At 39.9% G+C, this 20,017-nt stretch overlaps 1 protein-coding gene across 4 annotated transcripts in view; it reads left to right on the top strand.

Moving 5' to 3' along the window:
- MYH11 (myosin heavy chain 11) overlaps positions 1-20,017 on the top strand; it is a 54,789-nt gene that overhangs the window by 28,418 nt on the left and 6,354 nt on the right. For all 4 annotated transcript variants that reach the window (XM_009091911.4, XM_009091910.4, XM_018915992.2 and 1 more), the window contains 32 exons: positions 268-360; positions 799-862; positions 2,080-2,178; positions 3,167-3,310; positions 4,683-4,778; positions 5,154-5,272; positions 5,444-5,596; positions 5,763-5,936; positions 6,107-6,280; positions 6,701-6,815; positions 7,446-7,639; positions 7,799-7,920; positions 8,046-8,115; positions 8,258-8,418; positions 9,258-9,366; positions 10,249-10,380; positions 10,618-10,824; positions 11,197-11,334; positions 11,957-12,080; positions 12,524-12,695; positions 13,283-13,495; positions 13,626-13,770; positions 13,864-14,070; positions 14,882-14,986; positions 15,089-15,241; positions 15,671-15,919; positions 16,159-16,371; positions 17,044-17,256; positions 17,926-18,087; positions 18,830-18,958; positions 19,499-19,587; positions 19,816-19,939. In XM_009091911.4, coding sequence (XP_009090159.1) covers positions 268-360; positions 799-862; positions 2,080-2,178; positions 3,167-3,310; positions 4,683-4,778; positions 5,154-5,272; positions 5,444-5,596; positions 5,763-5,936; positions 6,107-6,280; positions 6,701-6,815; positions 7,446-7,639; positions 7,799-7,920; positions 8,046-8,115; positions 8,258-8,418; positions 9,258-9,366; positions 10,249-10,380; positions 10,618-10,824; positions 11,197-11,334; positions 11,957-12,080; positions 12,524-12,695; positions 13,283-13,495; positions 13,626-13,770; positions 13,864-14,070; positions 14,882-14,986; positions 15,089-15,241; positions 15,671-15,919; positions 16,159-16,371; positions 17,044-17,256; positions 17,926-18,087; positions 18,830-18,958; positions 19,499-19,587; positions 19,816-19,939 — 4,662 coding nt within the window. The remainder of the gene's footprint in view (positions 1-267; positions 361-798; positions 863-2,079; positions 2,179-3,166; positions 3,311-4,682; positions 4,779-5,153; positions 5,273-5,443; positions 5,597-5,762; positions 5,937-6,106; positions 6,281-6,700; positions 6,816-7,445; positions 7,640-7,798; positions 7,921-8,045; positions 8,116-8,257; positions 8,419-9,257; positions 9,367-10,248; positions 10,381-10,617; positions 10,825-11,196; positions 11,335-11,956; positions 12,081-12,523; positions 12,696-13,282; positions 13,496-13,625; positions 13,771-13,863; positions 14,071-14,881; positions 14,987-15,088; positions 15,242-15,670; positions 15,920-16,158; positions 16,372-17,043; positions 17,257-17,925; positions 18,088-18,829; positions 18,959-19,498; positions 19,588-19,815; positions 19,940-20,017) is intronic.

The following is a 20,017-nucleotide window of genomic DNA, read 5'->3' as shown; positions in this document are numbered from 1 at the left end:
TTGTGATGCTAAACAGATTAATAGAGTTTGATCTGTCACAGGCAACAAGGCTGGAAAAGGGTCATGTATACAGGACAGCAGTTAATTGCACAAATAGATAAACACAAAGTTTAATAGAGAATGAAAACAAATCCATATGAAATGCAGTATTTAGAGAAAAAAAAAAGAGACTTAAATTAGATTTCACCTTTCTCTGCCGTGGACGAGTGTTAGTTTCAACAAAGTAATTACAAAGTTTCACGTTAACTGCTTCTGAATGAATTTTAGGGTGAGCTGGAAAAACAGCTTCTCCAGGCAAACCCTATTCTTGAAGCTTTTGGAAATGCCAAAACTGTGAAGAATGACAACTCCTCCAGATTTGTAAGTAGGAGAAATGCTGTGGTCTGTGGGTCCATGTGGGTCAACTTTAGCAGAAAGAGTTTCACAAATCCAACCCTGTTCCTTCACTGACCTTGTGAAAATCAAAGAACAAAGATGTTGTCCTACCCCTGCTTCCAAAGCCTAGTCCAGTAGGGAGAATTCCTTTCCCTCTTAGTGCCTGAACAGAATGTGGGGGAAATCTGTACAGAGGGAATATCAGAGAAGAATGTATATCAGATATCTGTTCTGATATATCAGGATCAGAAGAACTTCCTTTCAGGCTGTTCCACAGGTCATCCCAGCAGGAGGGAGTCAAGCATGTTATTGTTGGGAGGGTGATGAACACATCTTATGGAACAAGCTAAATACTGGCTAATACTGAAAAACCTGGCACTGCCTGAAAGAACAGCCCAGTTCAGATCTTCTTTTCATTCACAGGGCAAATTCATCCGCATCAACTTCGATGTGACGGGCTACATTGTTGGAGCAAACATAGAGACTTGTATCCTTGCAGTGAGCTGCAGCAGGCTGGGAGGAAGGCACATAAACAAGCTCATGGCATGTCTAAGAAAGGCAAACACTGCTGAGGCTGATATAAACCAAGAGGGAGGGAAGTGGCCCCGTTTGTGCTGATATCAGCTCCTGTCCTGCTCTCAGTTTTGTTTCCAGGGCTGTTTCCTCAGCTATAGGAAAGGGAGCTATTCCCCAAATCCAGCTTCAGGAACTGGGCAGCCCATACCTAAGGCAGTGACAAGGGACGTTTTTGTGTCCAGAGGACTTGTCTTGCCTGGGTGCTAAATACTAACTGCTGTGCCACATGACACACCCAGAGCAGTGAGCTGTTATCAATAACCTCGATGTACTTTTTCAGGGAAAATGGACTGAGAAATTCAGCTCAGTCTGACCTTACTTGTCAGGTATGCTGCCTGTTCCCTTGGTATGTTTATGAGCTAGAATATTTTAATGAACATATTAATATGCAGGTGGTTTCCTCAGAGTTGCACTGCTCATCTTTGCATATAGAAAGAGTTTCTTGCTCAAATAAATGAGAAAGAATGATGCAGCTATAAAAGTATCTTATCCCTTGAGTGTAGCATCAAGCTACAAACAGTTTATCATTCTGCTCTTATTTTGACAACTGATCTTTAGGAAAAATCATTAACATTTGAACATTTTTGTTCTTAACTGAAGTTTTATCTACAGCACTTTAGCTTTTAAAGAGTGAATCACTGACTGGTATCAAAATACTTACATTATTGACAACTTCATTTCTGTTAGCTTATAGTCACAAAAATGGTCCATAAATATAACTTGATTTTTTTTTGCTTTTATACCTACAATATACCTCAAGAACTCTTTTTTCCTAGCAGCTCCACTGTATGTTGAAAGAATTATATCAGTGCTTCATTTTCAAAGTGGTATGAGTTATATTGTGACTATTAGTTTTAGATCTTGGATTTTAGAATAATTTAGGTCTATTTTGCTTGCTGCCATGATTACCAGCATTTACCCTACAACAGCAAGTAGGAGATTGATCTGCTTATTGTGGTAAGCATTATATCAATACCAGAGCTCCTGCCACAGAATGAGACACATATTCATGTTAGACAAGTACATGGCAAATATTTCAACAATGCTATTGATGGTTCTGAGGCTGATGGCACAATTAAGAAAGGACTGAATCATGTTATTGATTTTTTTAACACACTTTGCAAACAGATTTGCTTGAAAAATCCCGTGCAATTCGTCAGGCTAAAGATGAAAGAACATTTCACATCTTTTACTATTTGATTGCTGGAGCTTCTGAACAGATGAGAAGTAAGTTCCTTACTAATGATTCTCTCAACTCATTGAATAGTCTGAGCTATAGCTTGCCTAAGTATTTATCTTAATTTCTGTAATTACATGTCATTCAATCCTTACTATAAATAAACAGCCATAGAAATAGCTATGTATTTTAGCTAGAGAAAACAATTTTCTCAAGTAAATTATGAGAAAGCATCAATTCGTGTCTCCACCTATTTGAGGCAGGTTGTTTGTAGTTTACAAGATATTTTTATTTACAGGAGATGTAGACCCATTCAGATCCCGTCTTGAATAATATCAAGAAGATAAATTGGGATGAGTTATTAATTGCTTTACACAAACGAGATTGGGGGTTCCAGCAAAAATATCAACTCATTGTTTCAATATAAATTAAGAGAATTTCTTTGCCACAGCATGTTAGTGCACTGTGAAAGACACAGCTTCAGATGTGTTGGAACATCTTGGTTCAAATATGACATATTTCCCTAAGTCACTCATTGCTAAAGAACATATAAAACAATGGGTTACTCTGTATTTCCCCTGGCTTTTATGTTCCTTACCTAAGAATCTGCTGTTGGCCATAGAATAGAGTTGAATAGTCTGTTAGTTTTGCCCACTTTGGTTGTTGCCTTGTTCTATTCTTATTATTATGGGCTATGAATCCCCACAGGGAGAGGCACAATTTTTGAGTAGGTTACATATGGCACTCAATGAAAGGATTTTGGGAAGAATGGCTCAGATTTGAGTTCATAGGAAACAAAATTGCCCCAAAGTGCAGAGATGTTCTCCAGTCACTAATGAAAACTAGAAAATTAATACCATCAAAATAGTTGCTAAATAGTTATTTTGAAAATATTTGACAAAACCCTAAACTCCTCATACAAGCAGATTTTTCCTGTGGTGATAATTTTGGGTTTTTTTCTGTTGTTCCTTAGGAGAATTCATGAACCAAGAGCATTAAGTAAGTGCTCTTAAATAAAGCTTTTCTTCTTCTTTTTAGATGATTTGTTGCTGGAAGGCTTCAACAATTACACCTTTCTATCCAGTGGCTACGTGCCTATTCCTTCTCAGCAGGATGATGAAATGTTCCAGGAGACCTTGGAAGCCATGAAAATTATGGGCTTTACTGATGAGGAACAGATAGGTGAGAATTGTTGTTAACACTGTATTCAAAATACACATTTGTAAGTGACACTACAGAGATAGAGATGCAAATGCAGAGGTTAATTCTGTCCAGAATAATCACTCTGCAAAGCTAACTTGTGTTTATGAAAGGGAATATTTCTCATTGGAACCCCCTACATATCCAAAAAGAGATTACTGAGTCTAAGCCATGTCTATCAGTAGTAATCACCATTTAAATCAATTTTTCAGAACTTTACAACAACTAGCATGAAAAAGTTGCAAAATAATCTGATTTGTTTTTGAAGGAAACTAAACAGGCTCAAATAGCTCATATGTACTCACTGATTCAGAAAAAAGAGAAATAAAACCAAAGAGCGTGAAACAACAGCTAAAGAGTCTTGAAAATATGGGCCTGCCAGAGCTTTTACCTCTCAGAGCTGCTGGGAGTGTGCAGGGCCCTCGGATGCAAATTGCCATGTCCCAAGTGACACCTGGTGGCAAAAGCAGCGTCCTCCCATTGCTGAGCCTTGGAGCAGTGGCAGCAGCAGAAGAGCACATCCCTCACCTGCATCAGTGACCGAGGGGGCTGAGCAAATCCCCAGCCTGGCTCAGTCTGGATGATGGTGCTGGTGCACACTGCTCTGTTCTCCTGCCAGTACTGCCATGGACAGCAACATTCTCCACTGCAGCAATGGGAGTCATTATTTTGCTGTCTGAACCCCTCTGATTTCATGCTCTAAAAAAGAAGCCCATTAGGACAATATTCTTCTCCTGTATAAATTAGATAAATTTACAGATAAACAAATAGAACTCCTCGAATTGATACAACCTCATCTGTAAGATATCAGTAGATTTTACTACCTGAGATTAGGTGGCATCATGCTTATGTATATTTTAGTTATCAAACATTAATAAATACCTTGAATGGATTTTGACATTAAGCCTTTTAAAGACATGTATACACTTGATTTCAGTTGCATTAGATATCCCCATGTCCCTGAATAACTGGACATTCAGAAGTGCCACATATTTTTGAAGCTGCTGATAATTCAGATTTATTTTTTATTTTAAAGACACTTGAGTGACTGAGCAGAGAAGATGCTACAGGCACTGTGAGTGGGAGACAAATTCCTGAGATGTGAGGATCTGCCTGGGGAGCCAGCATAACTTACTTGAGGTGCTGGTGTTCCCAGAGTGTCCCATTTGCTCCACTGCACAGACTGTGGAGATTTTTGCCCAATCAGTTCTCAAACTCCTGCAGTTTTAAGGCACAGGCCTTTAAAACAAGCCTTACTCTTTCCAGAGAGGTACAGACTATCAGAGAACAGAGAACAGTGTTTTCAAAACATGGCCATTCTGTTCCTCATTTCTATGATCTGCTTCTCTTACAGCCATTCTGAGGGTCGTTTCATCTGTCCTACAACTGGGTAATATTGTCTTCAAAAAAGAAAGAAACACTGATCAAGCTTCTATGCCAGACGATACTGGTATGATTTTCCACTTCAAAATTTAGTTAACATCAAGAAATTAATAAAATAGCAACTCTTTATCAGTATTTTTAATTTAACTGCTATTATCTGTGTACCACTCAGGCTTTAAAATATAAACCATGCTTAAAATCAGCTCAATTATCATTACCTTTTTCTAGTAATCTTGAATCCATAAATTGATGAATGGTGAATTTGAATTTGTTGCTTGGATCACAAATGTTACTTTTATAGTGTCATCTCTTGTATGTACAATAGAGAAACTTTAAAGGAAGATAAATAGTTCTGCATACTTGCTGAGCTACTCATATTCACACTTACTGACCAGTTAAGAGGCAATTCAGTCTGAAATAAAATCTCACTTTTTTATTCTAGCTGCACAAAAAGTGTGCCACCTGATGGGGATTAATGTGACAGATTTCACAAGATCTATTCTGACCCCAAGGATCAAGGTCGGACGAGATGTGGTCCAGAAAGCTCAGACCAAAGAGCAGGTACCACATGCACTCTGCTCAGCTCTCCTGAAGCTCTTCTCCTTTCTCCTATTTCTATTTCTCCTTACATCTTGTCCAAAGGGAAACATCTGTTTTCTGTCTCATTTCTACAGAAATTAACAGTTAAGCAGGTTTCTTCTTTCACTTACAATCTCCTCTGACCTTTTCCAGGCAGACTTTGCCATAGAAGCTTTGGCCAAGGCAAAATTTGAGCGTCTGTTCCGCTGGATCCTGGCTCGCGTCAACAAAGCTCTCGACAAAACAAAAAGACAAGGAGCTTCTTTCTTGGGGATCCTTGACATTGCTGGATTTGAGATTTTTGAGGTATGTACTGTGGGACACGAGCTGATTAAACTCATATAGATCCTTAAATTTTAATTATTTTAACAGGCAAAAAGAAATACAAAATAGCAAATACCATCTTGTCATTTAAGTTCACTCTTGAAGGTTTCTTTCTAACGTTGAGAATTCACTGCTTTCCTTTTCACAGATCAATTCCTTTGAGCAGCTGTGCATCAACTACACTAATGAGAAACTGCAGCAGCTTTTCAACCACACAATGTTTATACTGGAGCAAGAGGAATACCAGCGAGAGGGCATTGAATGGAATTTCATTGACTTTGGTCTGGACCTGCAACCTTGCATTGAGCTGATTGAAAGACCAGTAAGATTCTCTCTCTGTGGGTGGGATACTACAGAGGAATTAGTCATGTGTCAGTACAACAAGAGATCCTTTATTTCCTGGAAAGATCTGTAACCTCAGGGTGAGGAAGGTGGTGCTCTGTCTGTGCCTCTGCTTGGGATAATTCTGATCTGACACTGCTCTCATTGCAGACCAACCCTCCCGGTGTCCTGGCTCTGCTGGATGAAGAGTGCTGGTTCCCCAAGGCTACTGACACGTCCTTTGTGGAGAAACTAATTCAAGAACAAGGCAACCATCCCAAATTCCAGAAGCCCAAGCAACTCAAGGACAAAACTGAGTTCTGTATAATGCACTATGCAGGAAAGGTACTGGACAGATTGAGCTATTTTGACTTAGGGAACTTTGATACCCAAAGGATCAAAGAGAAACATTCTTGTACCTGCATTGATGAGGAATGGCTTTAATTATGAAATGTGCTTATTAAGTGTTTTAATTACACAATACATGAAATAAGGTTTGCAAATCATGGTTGTGCTAAGCTCACAAAAAACCAAAAATTACCATCACTGAGGTTACTGAAAATCCAAGTAATTTGGAATCTTTTTTAGCAAGCAGACTTTTTAAAGACATCAGTACATTTGAGAATAAATACTCAGCCCTCAACTCTAGACACCTCAGCACATTATTTGTCTGATTTTGTGTTAATACAGTGCCCTGTGTTCTTGGACTCTCCAGATTTCTTATCAAGAACAAATTTTTCATGTAGCACTCACTGTTCCCTGCAGGTTACCTACAATGCAACTGCCTGGCTGACAAAGAACATGGATCCACTAAATGACAACGTGACTTCTCTGCTGAACCAGTCTTCAGACAAATTTGTAGCAGACCTTTGGAAGGATGGTATGAATCACAACTCTAAAACACTGAGGGGGTTTAAAGGGAGAAACTCCTACCAGAACTTTTTGACAGCCATCCCTTGGTGGCAGCACACAAGTGTGAACATGATAAGCACAGAAGAGACTGAGCTAAGACATAAGAATAATGTGTTCCAAAGACATTATTAATGAAAAACTTCATTACAGAGTTTTAAGCACTATCAAAAAATTTCCTTAATATTATTCAGCAACAAAATAAAAATTATTAATTATACTGTTAAAATGTTGCTGAATATGTAAAATTGTAGACCTCACTTAAGACAGGTTATTGTTAGGTTTTAGGAAGTAAAACCTAACAATAACCTCTCATGTAAGTTCTGTGGAGTTCTATTTAATTCATGGACATAATAAAATATATTCTGGGTATTCAGTTGCTCCATTCTGTCACTACTGAACAAAATCCACATTTTCATCTTTGACAGAAGCAGACTATTTACCCAGAAGGACTTCTAGTACATTTGTCAGAATGCTTCTACTGCATAAAAAATATACCTGTCCTCTCTGGCAAGCTGCAGTGTAACCATGGCAGTGATGAGTGTGGTGTGAGGCAAGCAGAGTTTATATAAACTGTTCCATTCTTTCTTTTCTATTTTAGTGGACCGTATAGTTGGGCTGGACCAAATGGCCAAGATGAGTGAAAGCTCACTCCCCAGTGCCTCAAAAACCAAGAAAGGCATGTTCCGTACTGTTGGACAGCTCTACAAGGAGCAGCTGACCAAACTGATGACCACCCTGAGGAACACCAACCCCAACTTTGTCCGCTGCATCATTCCAAATCATGAAAAGAGGGTAAATTTCAGATGCTCAGTTTTCAGACTCCTGCCACGTTACTCCTGTCGAGCTGCTCGCTGCACACGGCAGAGCTGAACGATGTCTTCAAACAGACACGTGGTTGGTAACATTTTTGTAACTCTGTGCTGAAAATACCTTCTTCTGTTCCCTTTTCAGTCTGGCAAGCTTGATGCCCATTTAGTGCTGGAGCAGCTGCGCTGCAATGGTGTCCTGGAAGGGATCCGCATCTGCCGGCAGGGATTCCCCAACAGGATCGTCTTCCAGGAGTTCCGCCAGCGGTACGAGCCCTCAGCCCCAGCTCTGCCTTTAGCAGGGCTGTGCTCCTGTCTGTCTGTCTGTCTGTCTGTCTGTACCAAACCACCCAGTGTGTTTCAGCCTCCCTAACATAACCATCTTTTGGCAGATATGAAATTCTCGCTGCGAATGCCATTCCTAAAGGATTCATGGATGGGAAGCAGGCTTGCATACTCATGGTGAGGAAAGCATTTTTGATCCTATTATAATCAGGTCTATGCTTCTTATATAAAAGTGTTGAGACTGAACAGAAATGAGAAGTGATTTTTAGTACCCTAAACCTTAGCACTGGAGTTAAAAAATATCCTTGTTTTCCTCCAGATGAAAGCACTAGAGCTTGATCCCAACTTGTACAGAATTGGACAGAGTAAAATCTTCTTCAGAACTGGTGTTCTGGCTCACCTGGAAGAAGAGAGAGACCTGAAGATCACAGATGTGATTATCACCTTCCAGGCTATGTCCCGAGGCTACCTAGCAAGAAAGTAAGAATATGTGCTGACAGATAGAATGTTTTCTGCAACAGAATGTTTTCTGCAACAGAGTATCTGGCAGGGGCCTTTAGTGTTCCACATAACAAACTGAAGATACTGAGACATTTCATCATTAGTTATATTGCATTAGAATTCATGTCCAATGAAAGTTTCATCTCCAGCCCAGAAAAGGCTGATTAGTGTAATTACAGGGAAGCAGTTACACTGTGAGGCTGCTCACACCCCTCTGTGCAATAAACTGAGACAATGACCCATCATTTAAACATTTATGTGTTTGTACCAGCAGGAAAAAGAGCATTCTAAGCCATGACTGGAGTCTTATGCATCACAAGTAGCAGCACCCCTGGCATCTATAAAACATAAAATAATTTCTTCCACAGCTTCAGTGTGGAGCACTGATCATCTAGCATGATCTCAGTTAATGTACACCACAAAACTATCAATAATAATACCTTTTTTTTCTGTATACTATCAAGGCTTTCAAATTGCCAAACAAAGAAATATGTTTCAAGAATGATAATCAGTTCAAGATCTGAGTGCCTGTGTGCTCTGGAAAGGTGTTCACACCCAGAACTAGATCTATACATCATACCCATGGAATGCAAAACTAAAAAACTAAAATAAAATACCAGACAATTAACCAGAGTTATGACCCTTCCTCAGGAAAGCACAGGCACTGTTAAAGCAACAGAAGAATTTGTGACAGACTCCCCAAACCATGTGGCTCATCAGCAGACTCTCATGCCAGAGTTTCTTTGCTTAATGTGTGTACCTTGCAAACACCTTCTATTCTCAGACTGAACCAATTTGCTTTGTGTTTTTAATCACAGAGCCTTTGCCAAGAGACAGCAACAGTTGACTGCAATGAAGGTTATCCAAAGAAATTGTGCTGCCTACCTGAAGCTGAGGAACTGGCAGTGGTGGAGACTGTTTACTAAAGTGAGTGACTGCTATCAGTAAATCTCTCCTCAGTTTTCCAAAAGAAATGAAAGGCACTTGATACCAAGGTACATCTTTTCAGGCACAGTCCTTGTTCCAAAGCCCATTGCAGCTGGTGACAAGAGCCTCATTAGTTTCACAAAATTTGGGGTTAGAGATACCCTGGATAGTTCCATAATGCCATTAACATTAAAGTTGGTTCTAACTTGAGAGGAAAACAATCTAGTTAGGCAGAAATTCATAAAAAGGCAGAAATTCATTTGCATGTTTGGAGACTTTTTAAATTGCCACAACATGAAATCATTTCACAGGGGTGGATAATGAGAACACCAAGTAAAATGGAATTTTCCAAACATCCAGAGTGATGTATCTATGGGGAACCAAATAGCTTGGGAATTCCTAACTGGGACACTAAACATCTTCCTGCTGGGAACTCATGCAAATTAAGTCTATTTTCCTATTAAAGAGGCTTGGGTGTTTCAAGAATGGCCTTCAGTTTGGATTCAGATTTCCTACTTGATTGATAGCAATCTCCTCTGCAACCAGAAACAGGCAGCAACACACAGCTGTGTGTGCACATTGCCTTTCTATGCAGATAAAACTTTTGTACATTATCAAGGGATGAAAACAGGCCTGGAGACATTTCAAAAGTGACACTATCAGAGGCAGAGGTGCTCACAAGGCCCCAGGAATTAACATAGAGACAGCCAAGAGCAACACTGCTGAGGCTTGGGGCTTTAAAGATATTCCCATCAAGCCTGGCTGGACAGTGTCTGTCCAGTCTTGAGCAATGACAACACTACCATTAGCGCCAGTCAGTCCTTGAAGCACCAACACAAATACTGACAGGAAACATGCTTAAAAACACCTTTCCATTTCCAGGTGAAACCACTGCTGCAAGTCACCCGCCAAGAGGAAGAAATGCAGGCCAAGGATGAAGAGCTACAAAAAACTAAGGAAAGACAAGAAAAAGCAGAGAGTGAATTGAAGGAGCTGGAACAGAAACACTCACAGGTGATTTACTGCTCTGAGCCTCTGGGAAACACTAGGTGCTCTTTTACCATGTCTAGAAGCTGTTATAACAAAGGTCTCTCTCTCCTTTGCACTCGTGATTGTCCCAGTCACTTCAGTAAAGGCCCAACATCCACACAAGGATGTGTGGTGGAGCTGCCTGCCTGTACCCCAGCAAGGTCCAGTAAAACAACCAACTTGCACTCCAAGCTTAACTTCTTCTCCATTTTATTTGTGCAGCTTGTTGAAGAGAAGAACCTCCTGGCTGAGCAGCTCCAGGCAGAAACTGAGCTGTATGCTGAGGCTGAGGAGATGAGAGTCCGTTTAGCTGCTAAGAAACAAGAGCTGGAAGAGGTCCTGCATGAGATGGAAGCCAGAATTGAGGAGGAGGAGGAGCGCAGCCAGCAGCTGCAGGCAGAGAAGAAAAAGATGCAACAACAAATGCTGGTAAGGAGAGATAAATGACAAATACAAACAATAACTTGGATCTCACTGGGACACAACAGAGACAGGAAAACCTCAGATCCTGGGAGAGTGCTTGCTGTAGGATATATGGCTGTGCTACTGAAGGAAGGACAATCAATTGATGCTCTTTCCTCCAGAGTTCTCTTCTTCGTCAGCTCAACCCTAATATTTTATCTAAAATATTAACAAATCTTTCCTTCTATGTTGTCAAGTATTACAGATTGTCTAGTTCTTAATAAAAACAACAAAGTTTACAACATGCAGTAATAAGCATTAAGTATTTCTTAAGAACTGTAGAAGTAGTATTTTATTTCTAGAATTCATGTTTTGTGGGTTTCTTTTTCCCCCCTAAAGGACCTTGAGGAACAGCTGGAAGAAGAAGAAGCTGCAAGACAGAAACTGCAACTTGAAAAAGTAGCAGCAGATAGCAAGATAAAGAAAATGGAAGATGATATTCTGGTAATGGAAGATCAGAATAACAAGCTAAGCAAGGTGAGTTCTGGGTCCACTTTCTTACTCTGAAAATAGAGAAAACCTTCTCTTCCAGGAATACTCTTGACTGTCCAATCTCATGGATGCATAGTTACACCAGACCATCAGTATGGCCTGTATCAAATACATTTCTGATAATTTTTCTGTGCTCATTTAAACAATCCAAAATTGTGTAAAGCTACTCTGTTTGAGACCTGCTGTAGCAACAATATTTTCAAGCAAAATATTTACAGCAGTCATGCACAATCAGTGGAAGACATGACTTCTTATCCAAGAGCAGACTAAGTAATTCTCTTGGTTTTTAAGTAATTTCAACAAAACTTCATTATTAAGAATGTCTTCCAGTACTTTTTAAAAGGGAATGCTCCTATAAACTGGGCCCTGTACTTAGCAGCCATCAGAGAGAGCACAAGATTCTAAGAGCAGCATCTTAGAGAACATAGAAGTTATAGACACCCCTCCATAGCTCCTCTGTAACTGAAAAATTAAAATGTATCACTACAGTCTCAAGAAACACAGCATACAAGGACAGTCTCTTGGACATTTTTGGCTGGCAAAGAGTTGATTTATGATCACCAATGACAGACACGTTTGCTAACAGAAATATTTTATTTTTCTTAAGGAAAGAAAACAACTTGAGGAAAGAATAAGTGATCTAACAACAAATCTTGCAGAAGAAGAAGAAAAAGCCAAAAACCTTACAAAGCTCAAGAACAAACATGAATCTATGATTTCTGAACTTGAAGGTAACATGAACAATAGTCTATTGGGGGTTTTGTAGAATTTCTTCTTTTTCCTTGGCACAGAACAAAAAAACCTCAACAGAATCTGGAGAGAGCTTTTTAAAAATGTGTGGGGTATTTCCAAATTTTTTATGCTGAACCCAGTTTGGTGATAATCACTAAATCCCCATGGTGCCAAACAACAGAACCTTTTATTCCTTATATATAAAAGAGTAGAGAGAAAAATGAGGGGGAAAAAATGCTTATGTTGGAGAAAGAAAGATAAAGAAATTATTCTTCAGGATGGCTAGGAATAAGGCATTGCATGTTGCTCCAAAAACACAGTGACTTGTAGTTGAATGCATAGCCACACTGGAGGCCAGAACCATTTGTTGCCTGAGTTTGAGACCAGATTAAGGACTCCTGGCACTACCACAGGCTGGTGACCAAAATCCCTCCCTTTCCAGTGAGGCTGAAGAAGGAAGAGAAGAGCAGACAAGAACTGGACAAAGCTAAGAGGAAGCTGGAAGGGGAGGCAAATGATCTACATGAGCAGATTGCAGAGCTCCAGGCACAAATTGCTGACCTGAAGGCACAACTGGCCAAGAAGGAGGAAGAGCTGCAGGCTGCTCTGGCCAGGTACTCACTCCTGGGTCTGCACATGGTGGAAAGCCCAGGCTGGAACTTATCTTGCCCCTTCCCAGACACTGAGAAGCTCCAGCCATGAATCTCACCTCTCAGTTCATCCCCTCCATGTGCTTCCCCATTTTCCAAATGTCCTTCTGTGAAAAGTAATTATGCTATTGTTTGTCCATAGACAAATAATCTATTTTATTAAATTACCCTCAGGTATCAATGAAAACTGCTCTTCCCATAGGCAAGGGCAGTGCTGTCAAGTATGATGAAATGTAACAATCTACTTCATAGGCAACAGGCAAAAATTAATTAAGAGTCTGATCTTGATCCACTCCAGAATCTCAGTGGATTTTCTGTATAAATTTAAGAGGGAAAACACTCAATCAAAACTTGCTGAATCAACTAATTAGCATCTCCAGACCTTGCATCCAGCTAAAGCACAGCTGTCTGATCTTTTTTGCATCAGTCTCCCTTTCTTTGGCACTTTCTTGCACAGAACTTATAAATCTTCAGTGTATACTGACTTCCTCAAAGTGAAATAGTTATTACTGTTTTTAACTTCTAAAATGAAATGTTCTTTTTTCAAAAAGGCTTGAAGATGAAACTACTCAGAAGAACAACGCCCTCAAGAAGATCCGTGAATTGGAATCTGTAATTTCTGATCTCCAGGAAGACTTGGAGTCTGAAAAAGCTGCAAGAAACAAAGCAGAAAAGCAAAAGAGAGACCTTGGTGAAGAGCTGGAGGCTCTTAAGACAGAGCTTGAGGATACTTTGGATACCACAGCCACCCAGCAGGAGCTCAGGTATGGATATGTAGCAAAAGGGGCAAAAAAGGAATGTCCCCAAGCTCAGTTCAGTAGTGCCCACTGGCACTGCAGTAGGGCTGGAATGCTCTTTGCTGCTGCTGCTCCACTGATGTGTGTCACCTTGCAGAGCAAAGCGTGAGCAGGAGGTCACAGTGCTGAAGAGAGCCCTGGAGGAGGAGACCCGAACCCATGAAGCCCAGGTCCAGGAGATGAGGCAAAAGCACACTCAGGCTGTGGAAGAGCTCACAGAGCAGCTGGAACAATTTAAACGGGTAAACAGAAATCCATCTCATTGAAAACTACCTCCTAGATAACACAATTTCCTCTTAGAAATCATTTTTATTCGCTTCTTCACATGCTTGTAGGCTAAAGCAAACTTGGATAAGGCCAAACAGTCACTGGAGAAAGACAATGCTGATCTGGCTAATGAAGTCAGGAGCCTGAGTCAGGCCAAACAAGATGTGGAGCACAAGAAGAAGAAGCTGGAAGTACAGCTGCAGGATTTACAGTCCAAATACACTGAGGGAGAGCGTGTTCGGACAGAACTCAATGAAAAAGTCCATAAATTACAGGTAGGAAGGAGTTTGATGCTTTGCTGTGACACCGTGGGACTGAGAAGCCCAGTTTATACTGTGAGGGTGTATCTAGAGGAATTATGGCCTTGCAGCCAAAATGCTCATTTTTTGTCACTTAAACTCCTACCTCAATTATCACACAATTAATCAACTACAACCACTCCATCTCATGGAACTGGGAGCTTTTATTCTCACCACCCCTCTGTACGTGTTGCACTCTGTAATGCCATCACTGATTCAGTGACCATGATGCAGATCTGACAGTTTCTTTCTGTTTGTTCATTTCTGGGTGGTGGGGAAGATTGACAGGTGTGTGGCTTTTGGAAATGTATTAGACAGCTATTAAACACATGTGCTCAGAAAAGATGACAACAAAAGGAGAATGCTCACTTAGCTACAGTTTAAGAAATAATTAAAGGTAATTTAAAATGGTTCTCTGGTAGATGTTCAATGTCCAGATATAGTAATCAAGCTTATTGTTACATCTTGTTCATAGCTGCAGTAAGCTTTGCTTTATTTTAAGCTGGTGGATAAATAAGAAAATATAATCAAATGCATCAACTTCTGTCAAACTTGGGAAGAGGAGGGAAAATCCATCAAAAATCCCCATTCTCCTTTGCAGTTATTTGCAATGAACATACTTTTATTGCTTTATGAATATGACTAGATATAGAATAATAAATACTATGGTAAACTAGGCAAAAATGGCATTAGATAAGATTTCAGACAAATCCAAGGAAACTAAAGTTTAAGGAAGATTTCGAAGCTTTGCAAAATAACTGAGTTTATTCTCTGTGGCATCTCACAGGTGGAGGTTGAAAATGTCACCAGTTTGCTCAATGAAGCAGAAAGCAAAAATATCAAGTTGACCAAAGATGTTGCAGCCTTAGGATCTCAGCTACAAGATACACAGGTAAACTTGCATCCAAAATCAGCTCACCTACAATGTTCATAAAATGCAAAATAAAAAGACCTAAACTAATGACTGTCTTGCCAACTGATGTGGTGACTGCAGGAGCTGCTTCAGGAGGAAACGCGGCAGAAGCTCAATGTGTCCACCAAGCTCCGCCAGTTGGAGGATGAGAAGAACAGCTTGCAGGAGCAGTTGGATGAAGAAACAGAAGCCAAACAAAATGTGGAGAGACATATTTCAACACTGACAATACAGGTATCAGTACCATAATTAAATCATTAGCTCCATCACTGAGAGCTGTGTTGGCAGTTCCAGAGGAGCTGTAGAATTATCCTGGCACAGCACACGGACCTTCAGGGAATTTGTGCTGTTAGCCCAGATGGCACCAGTGGTGCTCCACAATGCAGGCAGCAGTCCCCCTGTCCCTTAAAATGTCATCCCTAGGACAGGTACAAATGCAAGGTAGCTCCACACATAGTCTTGCACACAAGGCCTGTATGTGCATCCTAGGTCTGTGCTCTGCCTCATTTTATGAAGGCTGGGTGATGGGTAACTGTCACCAACTTCACACAGGTCAGACTAGGAAAGCTCCAGGTCTTAGCTGTCTCCTGGCCAAGTTTTTGTCTCTCTGCCAAGTTTTGTTGTCACAGCTACAAAAATTTGTCCTCTGAATTCAAATTTCAGCTCTCTGACTCTAAGAAGAAGATACAGGAATTTACCACCACAGTAGAATTCATGGAAGAAGGCAAAAAGAAACTTCAGAAAGAAATTGAAAGTATCACACAACAGTTTGAGGAAAAGGCTGCTTCTTATGACAAACTGGAAAAAACCAAGAACAGACTCCAGCAGGAGCTGGATGACCTGGTGGTGGACTTGGACAACCAGCGTCAGCTGGTCTCTAACCTGGAGAAGAAACAGAAGAAGTTTGATCAGGTATGGACTTAAGATTCTCCCTTGCTGTGTTATCACCTGTCTGGAACTCACAGAGTGTCCACTGGGACAAGGGGACAAAAAATTACCTAAAATTTAACTATACAAGAAATGGGTAATTTTGTATTTATGTGCCTTTATCAAAAGCAGAGATTCTTCTCTGTCATTAACAACTGACAAGACAGCTGCAGTAGAAAAGCCTCTTTCTAATGACCTCCTGTATTAACACTACCTTTTCACAGATGCTAGCTGAAGAAAAGAACATCTCCTCAAAATATGCAGATGAAAGGGACAGAGCAGAAGCTGAAGCTAGAGAAAAGGAAACAAAGGCTCTGTCCTTGGCTCGAGCACTTGAAGAGGCTTTGGAAGCCAAAGAAGAACTGGAGAGAACAAACAAAATGTTGAAAGCTGAAATGGAAGATCTCGTTAGCTCCAAAGATGATGTTGGCAAGAATGTGAGTTTTGGCCTTAGAACAATCTCCACAACAATAACTTAAAATAGCAGCTAAAAGAAGATGTAATTGTTTTCAGTGTGGGAAAGTCTCTGCAGCACACAAATCCATTCAGCAAGATCAGATATTTCATACAAAATTCAAAGGTTATTCCATTTGTGTCCAAACATTCAAGGGACTTGGCAAAGTAACTGTAAGCTATGTTTATTTTTAACAGAACTTCAAGCATGAAGAAGATTCTAACTGACTTCTAAATAATGTATTAGTTTATTACACTTCTTTGAAATGGTAAACTCTGCAAATCTTATTTTATTAGTTATATTTTACTTTGCCACTTGGCTTATATTTACTTACATAACTGCAGCAAATTTCCACTTCTGCATTGCCAATCACTTCTTTTATTACAAATATATGATTATATTACTTCTAATACTAAATAAAATATGATATTTGACTAGATGAAAAACTAAAGATTGGGATAAAGAGAATCTTATCATTTTAAGACAGTTTTGCAAGTACAAAATAAAACTAATTTAGCATTTTCAGTGTAAATTAGTTGATTCATTGTCCACACCTGATAGTTTCAAATGTAGCCTACACTGCAGGTACACCGAGTATAAATAGAATTATTCTTATTTCTCATAACAAATCTGTTAAATTCTCATTGCTTGAAAGGTCCATGAATTGGAGAAATCCAAACGGACCCTTGAACAGCAAGTAGAAGAGATGAAGACACAATTAGAAGAGCTAGAGGATGAGCTACAGGCTGCAGAAGATGCCAAACTCAGGTTGGAAGTTAATATGCAGGCTCTGAAAGGCCAGTTTGAAAGAGATTTACAAGCCAGAGATGAACAGAATGAGGAGAAGAAAAGACAACTCCTCAGACAGGTACCATTCCCAACTACTGCCTTTGTAAATATCTAACCAGGCCAGCTGAAAGGCCCCAGCCTAGTGCATTATTAAAGCACCTCACTAACTATAATGAAAAAAAAGCATTACATTGCCAATGGTGATTAAAAAAAAAAAAAGAAGAAGAAAAAAAGGGTTATAGGGTTATTGTACTAAAGAAGGCAGGGGGATTCCCTGTTTCAGTAGCAGATGCACAGTTACCAACAAATGTAGCTATTTAACTCTACAATCAATACAGTATAAAACATATTAATTGCTGTTTCTGACAGTCAGAACCACCTACCCTGTATTCTCAATGCAAGTGAAAAAAGACAACTTCTAATATATCTGCCTTCCCAAGGTACACTGAATGCAAGTAAAACTGGAGATGAAAACAAGATAAACCTTATTTGTACAGAAGTGTTGTGACTACAGCAAGGACAACTGCTGTAGTCATCATCTTGTAATACACATATTTCCATTAATACAGGACCCAAACTGCTGAGTCCTTTCAAAAACCTTTAATTTTGGGACAAAATGGAAATCTCTTTTAACTGCCAGGGAAATCAGAGTTGACAGAGATACGGGGTCTGTATACACTAATCAGACAGAGTGTTTAAGAGTCCCCAAGGACTTTGCTAAACTGAACTTGTTTTCCTTAATGATCAGCTCCATGAATATGAAACTGAACTGGAAGATGAGCGGAAGCAACGTGCCCTGGCAGCTGCTGCCAAAAAGAAGCTGGAGATGGATGTTAAAGACCTGGAGAGCCAGGCTGACTCTGCCAACAAAGGTCGGGAAGAAGCCATCAAACAGCTTCGCAAATTACAGGTAAGTAACCCCAAAGAGACAGTTTTTCCCACTGCTGTGTCTTATACAGCCACCACACAGAAGTTAGGTGACATCTGTGAGCTTGATGCCCATTACAGATGATTGGTCAGAAGGGAAATTTTAACTAGAGACTGCCACATTCAAATATCAGTATTTGAATGCTCAGTTTGAATGACAGTAGAAAAATTCACAGGGCAAAATATTAAAATCTTAAATTTCATCATGGTAGAGAGCTTACAGATTCTCTAGCCAACACTCATCTGCTACTGACTTACCCATATGGAGGAAAACAAAGATTCACATGAAGAGAAAGGACTATAAGATAAAAATCTATAACAGGGCTTCAATTTGGGTTCTAACACTTGACTCTTCAGCATAAAAGACTGTTCAGAAATCAGTTGTCTCTGAATTATCATGTTCCTGTTTATATTTTAAACCCCCATATCAACTGTTCTGTCACATGCTAACAATTAAACAATAATTTTTTTTAAAATCAGAAATATTAAGACTCTACATGTACTCAAATATTCAGAGGACAACAGGCATTACAAAAGATGTAGTGTTCAAGTGGAAGCACTGCCCTCCTTGAACAGCATTTCAGATCTTTCCAACATGTGCTACCAGATCTCTGCAGAAAATATAACTTCAGCAGTACGATGACAATGTAACTGTGTATGTGTTCTGTTCCTTCCACATTTCTTTCAACTGAAATTGTAACAAATTTGTTATTCTTTTCAACAAGGCTCAGATGAAGGACTACCAGCGAGAGCTGGATGAGGCACGGGCTGCCAGAGAAGAAATATTTTCTACAGCCAGAGAAAATGAGAAGAAAGCAAAGAGTCTGGAAGCAGAACTCCTGCAGCTTCAGGAGGTAAAGTGGGAAACCTACAGCAGAATGAAGGAGATTACACATGGCCTTCAGTAGCAAAACAGAACTGGCAGTGAAGTAATCTAACAGCTCTTAGGGATTGAACTTGTAACAAGTTCCATGTGCTCCACACACTCCACTAAAGCTGTTGGATCTACATCTGAGCACAGTCAGACTGAGCTGAAAAAAAAAATCACCTTGGAAGAAAGTACAGATCTCCAGCCTTAAAGGGAAATGAACTGTATGATCCAACACAAATTGTTTTCAATAGCAATAAATTCTTGAGAGCTTAGTGCTATTATTCCTACCTGTATTAAATGGCCATCTTAAGACTAAAACAAATAAAATTGAAACCTGCTGACAGGCTGGATAAAGTGTATTTCATTGTACTTCCCTAGGATTATGACATGACAAGAATTTATTCTGTTAACAAGATAACCCATCTCATACCAGCTTTAGAAAATTTACAGTCCTCTGAATCATGCTATAACTATTTGAACATTTACTCATTTCCTTACTAGGCTGCTTTTCCCATTTCTCTAGGACCTGGCTGCTGCAGAAAGAGCTCGCAAACAAGCAGACCAGGAGAAAGATGAGATGGCAGAGGAACTTGCAAGTGCTGCCTCTGGAAGGTAGGAATACACCAAATTACACACAAGGCTCTGAATGTGCAACTAATGCTGCCAAGAGAAGTTTTGCTCTGTTCCCAACAGCCATCTGCCCTTGACAAGGCAACATGCACTCATGTGACTACTTCCACTGAAATATCTAGTTCTTTTCTGAATTATTGGCAGCTCATAATACAATCATAACATATGGTCAGAGCCAGAACTACTCACTTTTTAAATTTAAATTTCTAGGACAAGCCTTCAGGATGAGAAACGGCGCCTGGAGGCAAGAATTGCTCAACTGGAGGAAGAGCTGGAAGAGGAGCAAGGCAACATAGAGGCAATGGGTGACCGCATGAGGAAAGCAGTACAGCAGGTACAGCTCATTCCAGCACACAGCACTTTCTGTTCACATTCCAGCAAAAGCTGCTTGTGGTTCTGGGTATCTGGAGGA

Source organism: Serinus canaria, chromosome 14 (genome assembly GCF_022539315.1).
Source record: "Serinus canaria isolate serCan28SL12 chromosome 14, serCan2020, whole genome shotgun sequence".
Taxonomy (NCBI): Eukaryota; Metazoa; Chordata; class Aves; order Passeriformes; family Fringillidae; genus Serinus; species Serinus canaria.
The sequence above is the reverse complement of the archived record's forward strand: the minus strand, read 5'-3'. Positions and strand labels throughout refer to the sequence as shown.